This window comes from Macrotis lagotis, chromosome X (assembly GCF_037893015.1).
Source record: "Macrotis lagotis isolate mMagLag1 chromosome X, bilby.v1.9.chrom.fasta, whole genome shotgun sequence".
Classification (NCBI taxonomy): domain Eukaryota; kingdom Metazoa; phylum Chordata; class Mammalia; order Peramelemorphia; family Peramelidae; genus Macrotis; species Macrotis lagotis.
The window spans coordinates 211,992,958-212,006,566 of NC_133666.1; the positions used below are offsets into that span (position 1 = coordinate 211,992,958).

The window sequence follows — 13,609 nt, forward strand, 5'->3', positions numbered from 1 at the left end:
CTTTGATGTGAAGAAAGAGTGGATCAACATATTCTTCACACCGACTAAATGTAGCAGGAAATGAATGGCTAGATCTTTACATAATAGACTAAATAAATACATCTATAGTCACTTTTATACTTGTCCTTTTCAAGAAATGATATAGTGGAATTTACTTTACAGCAGTAACCACTGATTATTCATTTTTTTCTTAGAGGAAAAACAAACTTTTTTTATAAAAAAAAATAAAAACCGTAGTCCATTGCCTAATCCAGCAGTTATTTTATAAATAGAAATTTGGCTTCACTGAAAAATATTTAAGAGAAACCATGCAGGACTGAGTCAAATAGAAAAAGAGGAAGAGGAGCTAACATTTGTTTCACTACATTGAGTAAGTTACCAATAAAAGAGTTTTCAAAGAAGTAGGGTTATTTTTGGTTTTTTTTATAGTGTATGTTTCTTAATCTTGTCATCCTATAATCATGAAGATTCTTGAGAAGTCTGATCAGTAAATAACTTGAATTATCTCCTATTTATATCTATGGAACAAAGTTTCCAGAATGATATAAATTTGAGGGTGATTCTGGAGCCCTAGCACAAAATTCTGCCACTTTGCTTTATTCCTCATGGCTTCTTTAACTTCTTTGCTTTTACTACTTTAAAATTCCCTCCTTATATTTTAACCATTGTCTTGGTCAACATTTAAACCACAGAAATGCGTCACAAACATTCTTTGGTGTGTCTTTCCTGCAGCTACCAATGTATATGTGTATATACATTTATGTATATACACATAAATTTGTGTTTATATGTGTCTTAAATTCTGGACATTTTCTTCACCAGGCAGCAAGTCTAATTAAAAAAAAAAACCTTTAAAATAAAGACTATTAAGTACTGAATCAACAACCCAAAATACTGGTTTCTTACTAACTTTGAAAGCTTTGAAGTACCTCTTCTCTTATTAGGCTTATAACCATTTCCTGGAACATTTTCTGACAATCAGAAAATACGCTGATGTTTTTTTCAGTTTGGCTTGTAAACTTTATTAGGAACCACTCTGACTGATTGATTGAATTATTTGTTTGTCTTTCTTAATCTTTGAATATTTGTTAGTAGGTTAAATATAACCTTACAAGTGTATGCCCAATGGTATGCCCATTGCTAAATAGTCTAAATCAAAAATATACCCTATTATTAGACTATTAATATAATTGCTTTTATGGTACAGTCATAGTTATATGGACTTTTTAAAAATTCGCCTTCCTGGCCAACCGCCCCCTCCAAGGAAAAAACAGCATATAACAACACTATCAAATATGATTCCTACAGTAAATTCTTTTTGTGGACTTTTGTTTGTGTTTGAAAGCAAACTTTGCATGTTTAACCATGTTTATTCTTGATTCCAATCTTCAAAAAATGCTCTCTATTCCTATTTGTAAGGCTGACTCTTATTTGTCTCTGATCCTGTCTCTCTCTTTCTGACCTTGTGGTTGTCTGTGTATCTCTATCTCTCTGAGATGATTTTCTGCTTTCAACATATGCTATGTGCATCACCTATGTATGATAAAGAATAGGCTCATTGCCTTTCATCTTAATGAGAATATAAAGAGAAGGGTCACTGAAATTGATTTATGTAATAGGGGTTAGTACAAAAGCAACTCCATTGATATAAATGAACTAACATAGTATTCTATATATTATTTCCATCCTATAACTAATTTTAAAAGACACTAACTATGGAACCAATTAATTTTGAGTATCTAACAGACTTCATGTGATTTAGAATAAAAAGTTTATCAAGTCCTATGAGTCAACATCCACTTTGTTTTTTTTTGTTTTATTTTTTTAATTCAATATATCATTCTGTATCTTTGATCTTCTTCTACCCAGTAGGACACTGCTCCAAGTCTGTCAGAATACATCTTCTATTCAAAGATTCTACAGCAAATAATGTTCCTTCTCCTTATCTGACAAAATTTTGTTTTCTACTTGTATTAGAAACATGGAATCATTGGAACAGAATTCTAATGTCATACTTAAAAAATGAAAAGCCTGAAAAAATTGTTTGCTTTGCTTTAATATTCTCATTTCACAACATTCACAAAAATGACTCCATTTTCCCTATGATAATATTTGCTTCCATTAAATTTATATTAAAAAAATTAGAAGTTTTGTTTGTAACTTTAGTTAATCATTTATTAGTTAAATTGTGGATTTATAGGTAGAATTAGTATAGGGATTAGACTCGTGTTTCTGTTGTTCTAAGGAGCTTTTTATGGGTGAGAAAACTGATTCTACCAATGCAAGTCAACATTTCTTGTAACTCATAGGGACTTGTCTTCTAGAACAAGGAAGAGTTAAGGGACTTGGCCGGTATCATGTATTCAGTATCAGTTGCTTTTGATTATCAAAGATTATCTATGTCATAGTGATCTTGAACTAAATAATCTTTCTATCCAGGCCCAGTTTCATCATCTCTCAAAAAAATGATACCCAGATTAAAATTTTAATTTATAAAGATTAAATGAGATAATAAATGAAAAGAAAAGACACTTTAAAATGTTCAAAATAGAGCATGGCTATGGTATCATTATTATTTTTTTCATCTTCAAGAGTGAAGGACCAAAAACATCATCATAATCATTACTATCACTGTTACTATTATAAATGTTACTGTCATCAGCAAAAGCACAATAAATAGTGTTGGTCAAAATCTACAACCTATAGCTTTCTCTAATCTTGAATGATTTCATTAATTAGGGATCAAATTCAGAGCTAAGAGCAAAGTAATATTTCTGCTTAAGTCAATGAAGATGAATAGCTACATAAATGCAAATAGGGCATTGTGTGTCAGATACAAGATTTCTTGGTTTTCTTATTCTCAGACTTCCAGAGGCTGTCTAATTGAAAGGCAGAAAATATAAATGAAGTTCATGTAGCATGGCCTTTGTTTCCTATATTTCATCTTACTATACTTAGTATATAGAGTTCAGCAGAGAGGTGCATCATTAAATGTTAACTAACCAATTAACCAATCCCATAATGGCACAAAATCCCATTTTCATTTTAATGGCATGTTGACTCATAATGGGAGTCATATTTTGTTGGAAATCCCAAATCTTTGAAACTACGTAGCAGTATCATTAGTATTCACAGTGTGGTTAAATATGACATATATTGAAACTCCAAGATCATAGTCTTACAGTAAATATTTTTGAAAAAATGTATACGAAAAAACTAAGTCATGAGTTTAATTGTTAGCAGCCAGGAGCAACACCTGGGTAATATGCACTGTGCTATTTTTGGTTCCTTTTTTTTTCCTTTAGGCCTTCTATATTGAAGGAATAGGAAGCAATGTCTTATCACTTTGTATTAATAGTGCTTTGTCATGAACACTTTAAAATGTCTACTCAAATTTGACTTTCCTCTCCAAATTAAAGTTAAACCATCTCCTTGTTTACTCAGAAATTACCTTTTCCCCAGGCCCTCCTGACTCCAGGACAAATGCTCTATCCACTGCCCCACCTAGCTGCTCCAAAAGTGATTATTTTTTAGGGGAAAAAAAATTAAGTTTAAATATTTTTTCATTTTCAAAGAACCTGATTAAAAACATGGTTTATTTTCCATAAGAGTAAAATCTAAGCATGTTTCAGCTTGTTTATTATAATAAAATACAAGCCATCCTGATTTTTTTGCTTTTGTATCAATTTAAAGGTAAATCTTCCCAAAAAAAGTCATTGAAATTCTAATCCAAAATAAAAATAACTTTTGGATGAGCAGGTGGTCCTGCTAAAATTTGACTAGAGAATGTTTCACAGAACATATAATTCAAAAAAGTTTCTGAATTGGCAACAAAACATATTGCTGATTCAGACTGAAGAAGCTTTCCCCAGAAGCAAATACTTGTTTGCTTATGGGACCCAAGTGTGGAAGGAGCACAAGGGGCATAGACTCAGTACTTGGAAATACAGAAATTGAAATGAAACAGACCCTCTCTTCAAGTAGTTAGTTTATACTTATTGAGTTGAAATGTATGTTCCCAGATAATAATTATAAAATATACAGAAAATAAAGACATAATCTTCATGGAATAAGCACTAGCATTCAGCATAGGAATCAGCTTGAGGAAAGCTTTGAAAGAGATTTGGGATTGGAAGAAAGAAATGAAGTTGAGTATTCCAGATGTGGGAATATATGCGTATGAAAAAGCAGAGATTCAAGGTGGAATGCTATCTATGAGGAAGGTCAAAAAAAGCAATTTTCCTTTACCCTATTGCATTTGTAAAGGAATAATAAATAATAAGTCTGGAAACATAGGTCGATATGTGCATGTAGTATATATGCCTATGTGTGCATGCATATATGTATCTATATGCATATGTTTAAACACATATATAATATTTTCCTATTGTCTATTTTTCTTATGACATGCATTAATTTTTCTTCAGTCTACCAATTCTATCTCATTAGAGCTTCTCAATGTTTTCTTAGCCCTGTATTTAAGTTCTCAGCTGGAAAGATTGGGATCCCTTCAGATTTATCTTATTTTTAACTTTATGGCATCCAAATTTTTATTCTTTAGTCTTTAAGATAACAATTTCAACAAACAATATTTCAAACCATACACAACTTACTCCCTCAAAACTGACCACTAAAAGTCCTTTGACTTTTTTTTTAATAACACCTGTTTCTCAGAACTGAAATTTTGGTTTTTTGTCACCACCACTTCAGAGACACCAAAGTGGAGCTGTACTTTCCTCACTACATGAAACCTTAACCAGTGGTTATCTTATAATCATACCTGAGGCCTTTTTGGTGTTTGCTACTTTTTTCCCTTTTGTTACACAATGAGAACCCTCTTCTCAGCTTATTGAGAGTTTGCCTTGAATAGGAGAGAAAACATTTCGGTAATTGTCACTGCTTTTCCTTCCCACTGAGAATATATAGCCCCTTGTCTCTAGAAAATGAGGCATATACAAAATTAGAGGAAATGGAGATCTGATGCCATAAAATTACATTCCCCTACCTTTAGAGTTTTATATATTACTTTTAGAAACTTTAAAGTCTCTTTGAGTTCTCAAACATAAAACATTCTAGCTTAATTCATTCTCAAATTTAATTAAAATTTTTAAAGGCAATTTGCCAATTTAAAATCAAAGAGATATTTTTTAGAATTATAAAGAAATTATTTCTGGAATTTCATGTTTGAACCTGTATGTCAGTTAACTAGTTTGAAAGTTTGCACCTTTGGGATGTAGCAGTAAGGAAAAAGGGGTAGACTTGACTTATGATGACACTGGTATATAGAATGCCTATATTAGAAAATTGTCTTTATTCAGACAGGTTGGCACTCACTCTGAAATATTTGAACTTGGAGAGTTACCTAAAGCAGAGGTCCTGAATGTGGACAGAACTAAATTAAAATGTAATTGGAAAATATTTAACAAAATAAATAAAAATATAAAACTATAAATAATTTTAGTTTGTGGTTTTCTATTTCAACATGCAACCTTCAGGGACTCCTTTCTATTTGAATCTGACAGCAACTTAGAGTAGTGACAGGTTAAATATCTTGCCCAGGATGTGTAAGAGAACACATTTGGACCTGTGCTTTCTGCCACTAATAGCACATTGCTTCTGAGAAGCAGACAAAATATATAAAGCAGATATAAAAATAATATTCAAATAATATTCACTTTGAATTAAACAGTCTTGAATTCATGAGAAAATTTATGCACTTTTTCCTTCAGTTAGTTCCACAATTATATCCCTTTAAATAGGTCTTAAGAGTTTTATGAAATCATTCAAAAACAAAGAAACAAAAAAAGCCCTGTTAAAACCCCCAAGATAAAATATCATTAAATACATGATTTTGAATATATGTAATATATAGCTATATGTATTTATATATATATATATATATATATATGTGGGAGCTATATCTATAATACATATACATTATATATAAACACAGAGAAAAACTAAATGAAAAGGAAAAGCTTGTGTGCCTGTAAACATGTATTTAAATGATATCTTGTTAAACTTATTTTTGCAAATAAATGACACCCAAATGTGAATAAATAGTATTCAGTAGAATTCGGATTCTTGAAGTTAGGGACTCTGCTGGTCTTAGTATGTAGAAGAACAAATGTGGAGTTGAATTGTTTGTTAGATATATTAATAAATTATAAGTAAATTCGTGTTGCCATTTTATACAACTTCAACTATTATAGTGGAAAGTTTGATGATCTTGAAATCAGAAGGGTTTGGATTTAAATATTCCTTCCAAATCCTTAATGACTATGGGATTATAGATAAATCAATTCAATAATTTAGGCGTCATCTTCTTTCTATTTAAAATAATTGTAACAATATACCACTTGATTTCATTGGGTTTTATGAGAAATATAGTATAGTGCTGGACCTGTGATTTTTATTAATATAAAGAACACCAAGACAAGGCACTCACTTTTTATCAATTCAGTCTTGGGTGGGATAAGACAGATGTTAGTAAAAGATTAATAAATTGTCTAAGGTCAAACAGCCAGTATAATAGTAAATTCTTTCAATTATGTCTTCCTAGTTTTCAGGACATTCCTATTACCACTATTCATGCTGTCTTTCTGTTTGTGAGAAAAGCACTTTTTAAAAAATATTAAAGTCTTTTGTTATTATTGCTATTAACAATAATATCAAAATTTATTTGCCAGCAGGATTTTATTAATTTGTCATTTTAAAAAAGTAATTGATTCTGTCTCTCCAAGGGAAATGTGCAATAAAATTGAAAATACAGTCAAAAAGTTGTGTAGATAAACTTCCTGGATTATTGAACAATTGATCACTGACTGGTATTTAATAGGCACTCCATAGTGCCTGTTAATTATTCAGGTATCTTGTAATACTTTAGACTTAGCCTTGAATTATGTTAATTATCTGCCTTTTCTTTTTCAGTCATGGTCTATTGTCAGGGAGATGATTATCTGTACTTCATAAAACTATTATCTATACTTTGAGATTAAAATTTAGTGGTAATTTAATAATATCCTTTGTTCCTTTGGGTTATTCATCCATCAATCACAAGGATCTAGCAAACACCAATTATTTACCAGACATTGTTCTAGGAATTGGGAATATTTAACACAACTAATATAACAATATCTACTTGCAGTGACATATATTTTGGCAAAAGAATTAATCAAATCAAATCAAGAGTAAAATGATCTATATGTCATAGAAAAATAAACAGATCTTATGACATGGCTTTATTTTTGTATGTATACTTTAAAGAGAAACCTTTATTTTATTTCATTTTTAGCTAACTCCACATAGTTATTTCAGAATTCACTGTGTTTTGATTTCCTAACTCTCTTTCTCCTCTTTTTCCCCCACCAGTTACTGGTTGACAAACAAAGTTCCCATCAAAAGACCCAGCACTGGCCTGCTAATGTACACACTGGCTACACGATTTTGTGATGAGATTCACCTCTATGGATTCTGGCCGTTCCCTAAAGATTTAAAGGGGAAAGAAGTCAAATATCATTACTATGATAACTTGAAATATAGATACTTTTCCAACGCAAGTCCTCACAGGATGCCATTGGAATTCAGGACTTTAGATGGGCTACATAACAGGAGAGCACTAAAATTAACCACAGGAAAATGCATAAAGCAATAAAGCACATTTTTAAAAGACAAATCAAACTGAATATGCACTTCATTCTGAGGCTGTTTGTATGGGAATAAGATCTAAACCACAAGATAGGTTTCAGTATCCACTAAGCTTCTTGGGGGGTGGGAGGGGAGGATTATGAGACATCCATTATCAGCTGATGAAATGCCTATGAAGTGCTCTAAAATTGTTTGTTTTGACTGCAAAGGTCCTAGTAAGTGCCACTTCTACTCAGAACACAGCTTGAATGTATAATCAGCAGTGTTTACAAGCTCCAACAATACATTCACATTTAATTAAAGAAGAAACAAATGTGTTTATTACCACTGGACTGCCCCCAACATGTCAAGCACATTTGAGGAAGAACTAAGGAAGACAACTCTGCCTTTGGGGAAATCAGAATCTTCCTTGTCAGCAGAAACTGTGATAAAGACAGTTAAACAGGGCAACCAGAAGATCAAACAACTCAAGTAAATGCCTTCAGTCAGGAGTTTGTGTCTAATCATGTATATAAACTAACATTTTTTTTATTGTTCCTTTTTTCTGGCATCTATTTGCTTTGGTTTATTGCAGAATTTGAAAGATTCTTAACAGGATGATATGTAATGGAAAAAAACCTTAATAATTGTCAAAAATTGTTTTTAAAGTTATTATTTTTAGAGAAGATCTTACCAATGCTCAAATTGTTTAATAATGAACAATGGTAAACCTCTAAATTATTTTTGGATGATGAAAAGGTACCAGCAAAACTATCCAAACAGTAATCTTGAGCCATTCAAAGAAGGAGATTTCAATGTTCTATGACATTTGGGAAGGTAATAATTAACAAGGAGGTATCCTTATTTTTGGTACCAAAGAATATACTGATTTTTCTATATAAGTAACATTTCTCTTCATCAAAGATTAATTTGTTTAAATATTATGTTGTCATATGATTTATTTGAAAATTCTATCTAAAGATTTTTAATTGCAAAAATTAAGATTTTATATTTTGTTTCAGTGATGACTTGAAAATTCCTTACTTTTCCTAACACATTCCTGAGAACATCTTGTTTGTCTAAAAGGAATGTTTGTCAAATATCAAGAGCCAAAACTTGGGCTCAAGTGGTTTAAGGATTCCCTCTCTTAAGTGGGGATTATTAACATTGTTTAATTTCCTCTGTAATACAAAAATGGTATGATCTAAAGTGTGTTGATATCCTAGAGGTGGTAGATAATTTTAAATAAGTTGACAAAGACGTTCTATATTAATATTTTCCACTTTAAAGGAAATAAGTAATCTAGAACTTGAATAGTTAAATTCAGTCATGATTTCACTTAGGAAATAAGAAATGAGAAAAGAATATGAAATGAAATAATAAATAAAGCAAAGTACATTTTTAGTTAAATAAGTAATAGAATCAGGTAATTTTCCAGTCATCTGTTAGCTTAAACCATGCGAATGAGTAATTTTAGAATTCTATTGCTTTTTTGGAAATAAAAAAATAGGAAAAGTTCTTCATTCCCTGTTCTACTCTGTTTTACAACATGAAAAATATACTTATTCTTTGTCTTCTTCTAAAGGAGGCAGACCAAGATGAGGTAAAATGCCAAGAATTTGTGTATGTATATAATCCTACACAATACACATATATGCAAACAGATAAAGTACATATAGTGTATATACACTAGAGTATATCTGTTTTTACATGCTCATGTGTATATATGTGTAAACATGTATGGACATATGTAGGTGTGTATTTATATAGTCACATGTAGTATACTTACACACACACATACATATATACATGCATATATCCCCACCCCATGAAGAACCTATAAATGTAAAAATAAATTCAAATACACAATAAATACTTAATAAATGTTTATTGAATCAGAGAAAGAAAGAATGAATTATTTTGAAAGTTCTATCAGGAAAAAAGCAGTCAAACTTCAAATATTACATATATATATATATTTGTGTTTATATATGTGTGTCTGTGACTCAGATACTTTGACAGATTTGTGATAGGTATTTGTGGTAGGTATTCCCTTCACTTGTACAAGAGCAAGAAACATTTATTAAGTAATCATTGCATGTAGAGGACTGTGATTTTGACAACTCCACATTCAATTCATTTTATCTGATTTCTGTTCATATGTTTCCATATATCTTCTATAGGGGATGTGCTCAAAGTGTTTCCTCTTTTTTATTTTAGTATTTAGTGGATACCAGTTGACCATACTGGCTGAACAGTCGTCCTTCAACTTAATACTTGACTGGTCTGCTCCTTTTCAAATCATATGCCTCCTTGATGATATGCACATAATATGTGTGTTGTCAACTCTTTTTTTCCTCAACCAGACCTGCAATTTCATTGATTTAGAAAGCTCTGTAAAGAACTTCCTTTATTAATGAAAATAATCACTTTCTCTTCAACTTGATGTCTTAAAGAATTACCTGGGTCACTGAGATATATTGTCTTTCCCTGAGCCACATAGCTAGTATTTGCTGGAGCTGAGATTTTAATTCAGAGCATCATGATTCTAGGACCCCCTCTATCTAGTATGCCACATTGCCTCTCTTTCTCTCTGTCTCCTTCTCCCTCCTCCTTCTCTGGTTATACACACACGTGTTTGTACATATGTATGCACACATGTACAGAAATGTGAATATATGTATGCATTAGATTGTGATATATATGCACAATACACAAATACACTACAGAGAATGTGCATATATGCATGTTTGTTTCTACATATACTCACAAAATAGCCAGAGGGTATCTTAGTGACCAACACTTTCATTTTACATATGAGGAAATTGAGACCCTAGAGAGTAACTTCACCATGACATATCACAGATACTAAGAAAGAGATCCAGAGATAACAAAGGAGCTTAACTAAGTGGAAAGAGAACCAGCCTCAAAGTTACCAAGAACTGACATCCAATTCTAGCTCTGATACATCATGGTTATGGGACTGTGCAAGACCTTTAACTTCTCAGTGTTCCTCATATCTTTGTGTATAAGTTTTACAACAGTTGTTGCTCTGCACCACCTAGAGGAAATTTCTTCACTTAGAAATCCTCACACCAGTGAAATTATAGAATACAAACTTTTTTTAAAGGAGCAAAATCAGTACTACCAGTACAGACACACACAGAGACCTATATATAGATACACTTTCATTTTAGAGAGATGGAAAATCATTAAGTTATATGTATCTTGATATTTTATATGACAGGATAAACATTTGACTTATGTGACTTTTCCTGACATGTTGATATTTCTCAAAAAGCATAAAGAAAATCGTAGAACCTTTCAATATTTGAAATGAAGTATAAAAAGGACAAAATTGGTCCACATTAAAACTGTTAATCACATTTGAAAAAATTAGTATATAAAATTAAAAAGTCAGCACTTAAGCAAATGTAAAGCAGGAAAAATTACAGAGATCTATTTGGATTGCATCATATCTTGGAAATTCTCTGAATCCACTCAGTTTATATATTAAGTCTTATAGGTTAGGAAGGCTCATAGAAACATTCAACGTATCTCTTAACCAGCATGAATGCCGGCAAATGATGCTACATTTCTTTTTTTTTTCAACAAATGAATTTAAGCCTATTTTGTAAAGCTACAACAAAAGCATTTCTACTCTCCACTTATCTGTGCATTGCTATCTATCTCAAAGATAAATTGAGTAGTGCCTTTTTAGCTTCTTCACATTTCTTTGTAACTTTATGCTTGTGTCCTCCAAATACGTTCCCCAGTTCTGAAAATATTCCTTCATACCAGAGTTCAGCATCAAAAACAAACAAAAAGGGCTTCAGCATTGACTGAGACTACTTTTGTCAATCTCAGGGAGCTTTTAATACTCTGAAATGAATTCATTTAAAGGCATTTCATGCTCAAAGTAGCAACTTGTATCATCCCATTTCATTTTCTACTATATACCTTTCCTTGTTCCTTTCTCTTTAACTATCTGCTATGGCCTCTTTTACAGGAATAGGTCAAGGAAATGAATAGAGAATAACTATATGGGCAGAGAGAGAGGAAAAAATGTCTAAATATAAGGGCAAAACTGGAGAATGTAGAATAAATCAAAATATTATCAAATATTTGACATATCTTTTGTTGCTTTATGAACCATCACATATTTCTCAGCATTAATCCACTTTTGTTTCAAGATTTTAACCCTCTGCATGATACTAGAAAGGTCTGCACCAGGCAGGTATTTAATTTGGTATTTCTGTTCTCTAAAAGGCTTTTGGGGGTCATGAACAATTCACAGTAAATCTATTATGCTTATTGCTCAATGTATTCAATGATCATTTTAAAATTACCAAAATACAAAGTTATCAGTCTCAGATGATTATGTTCTGTGATTTCCTGGTTAACCTTTAGTGTGTCAGCCCACAGGAATGGATGAAATTGTTTAAATTTTGAACAAATTTAAAAAGTATTATTGAAATTCTTTCTGGGAAGGGCAGAAGGGGCTGCTTGCTCAACCAATCCTTATATTGTTTATTATATGAATTCTATATCAATTGCTAATAGAAATATCTACATTTATGCTTACCAAAAAAAGTTAAGCAAAATGCTAGGAATAGTGTATATACCTATTAGATGTTAAGATATTACACAGGAAGAGAATGTACAAAAGAATTAGTTTTCATTGGAAAAAATTAGTCACATGTGAACATGACTTGATATTTGGTCCATAGAAAAAAAAATTTAAGTGTCTATTAGTAGGGAATATTTATCCTAATTCCAGATCCTAGAACAGTGCCTTGCACAGAGGAGGCGCTTAACACATATTTGTATAATTTCTTTCTTGAATTAGGGAAGAGGCATGGGAGAAATATTTATTAGTATCTTTACAGCTTTGGAAAATTTTTCTCATCAACCATTTAACAGTTAATAGCTATTTAAAGAATTGGATATTAGAATAATTGAACTTGTTTTGACCAAAGGTACAAATGAAATTCAAACAGAAATGTAAATTTCATTGTATGTGTGATATACACACATATAGTACCAATAGAGGTGTAGTTCATCTGTATTCCCATTTATATGTATACATATAACTATACAAGGTGTCCCAAAACTGTGAGTTCATGGATACTTTTGGAACACCTTGTTTAAGTCTATGGTTATAATTGATGTGTCTCATATACATTCATCTGTAACATGCCCATTCTGGAGCCTTGTTATATTGCTATATTTTAAGATGCATACTTCTTTTGGTAAGACTGATTATGATTCAAAGTACCTTGGTTTTCCTGTCACCATTCTTCCTTTGGGCTTTTACTATTCTGACAAGATTTCTGTTCAAAATATTTTTCAAATTTTAAAGCTGCAAAGTTGTTCAAACTGCAGGCTGTAGAGTTTAGATTCAATATTGAGATTGCTAATTTCAATTACATATTAAAATGGTATTAATTTGGGTAGGCAAAAGCACAAGTGTTCTCAATGGATATAACACAGAAAAAGAGTTTACAGAGAATAACATTGCTTCACAATACTGTTGCTACTGAGCCCTCCAGGTTCTATTTGTAGAACTTCAAGAGTTAAGCTATATTCTGTCAAAGACCATCCTTAATCCTGTTTGATATTATTTTCTTCTTGTTCTATGTATGGCATTTGGTATTATTGTTTTATCATTTGTACAATTGTTAAATAAATGAAATCTCTTTTTTCCATTTTTTCATCTTTTTTATACATATTGAGCTTCATTTAATGGCTAAACTCTTAGTAGATTTTAATTTTGCATATTTAAAAGTCTTTTAAGACATTTTCTTTCCCCAATCTCAAGATTTTGATACTTTTAAAGTTCCTTAGTTAAAAAAAAAAGAAAATCCATAACCTAGGAGATATGGACATTATCAAGAAATCACCATGGGGATTGGGCAAGACTTGTCTCAGTGATATAGTTTGTTAGTACTGTTGTAATAATTGTGTTCTGTCTTTCCATCTA

General features: G+C 31.3%; 1 protein-coding gene across 1 annotated transcript in view; it reads left to right on the plus strand.

The window, feature by feature from the left end:
* The window catches only part of ST8SIA4 (ST8 alpha-N-acetyl-neuraminide alpha-2,8-sialyltransferase 4), a 130,814-nt gene extending 117,493 nt beyond the window's left edge, over positions 1 to 13,321 (plus strand). The window contains exon 5 of the mRNA XM_074205843.1: positions 7,372 to 13,321. Within this exon, the coding sequence (XP_074061944.1) occupies positions 7,372 to 7,654 (283 nt within the window). The 3' untranslated portion in view covers positions 7,655 to 13,321. The remainder of the gene's footprint in view (positions 1 to 7,371) is intronic.
* Positions 13,322 to 13,609: the final 288 nt, after the last annotated feature.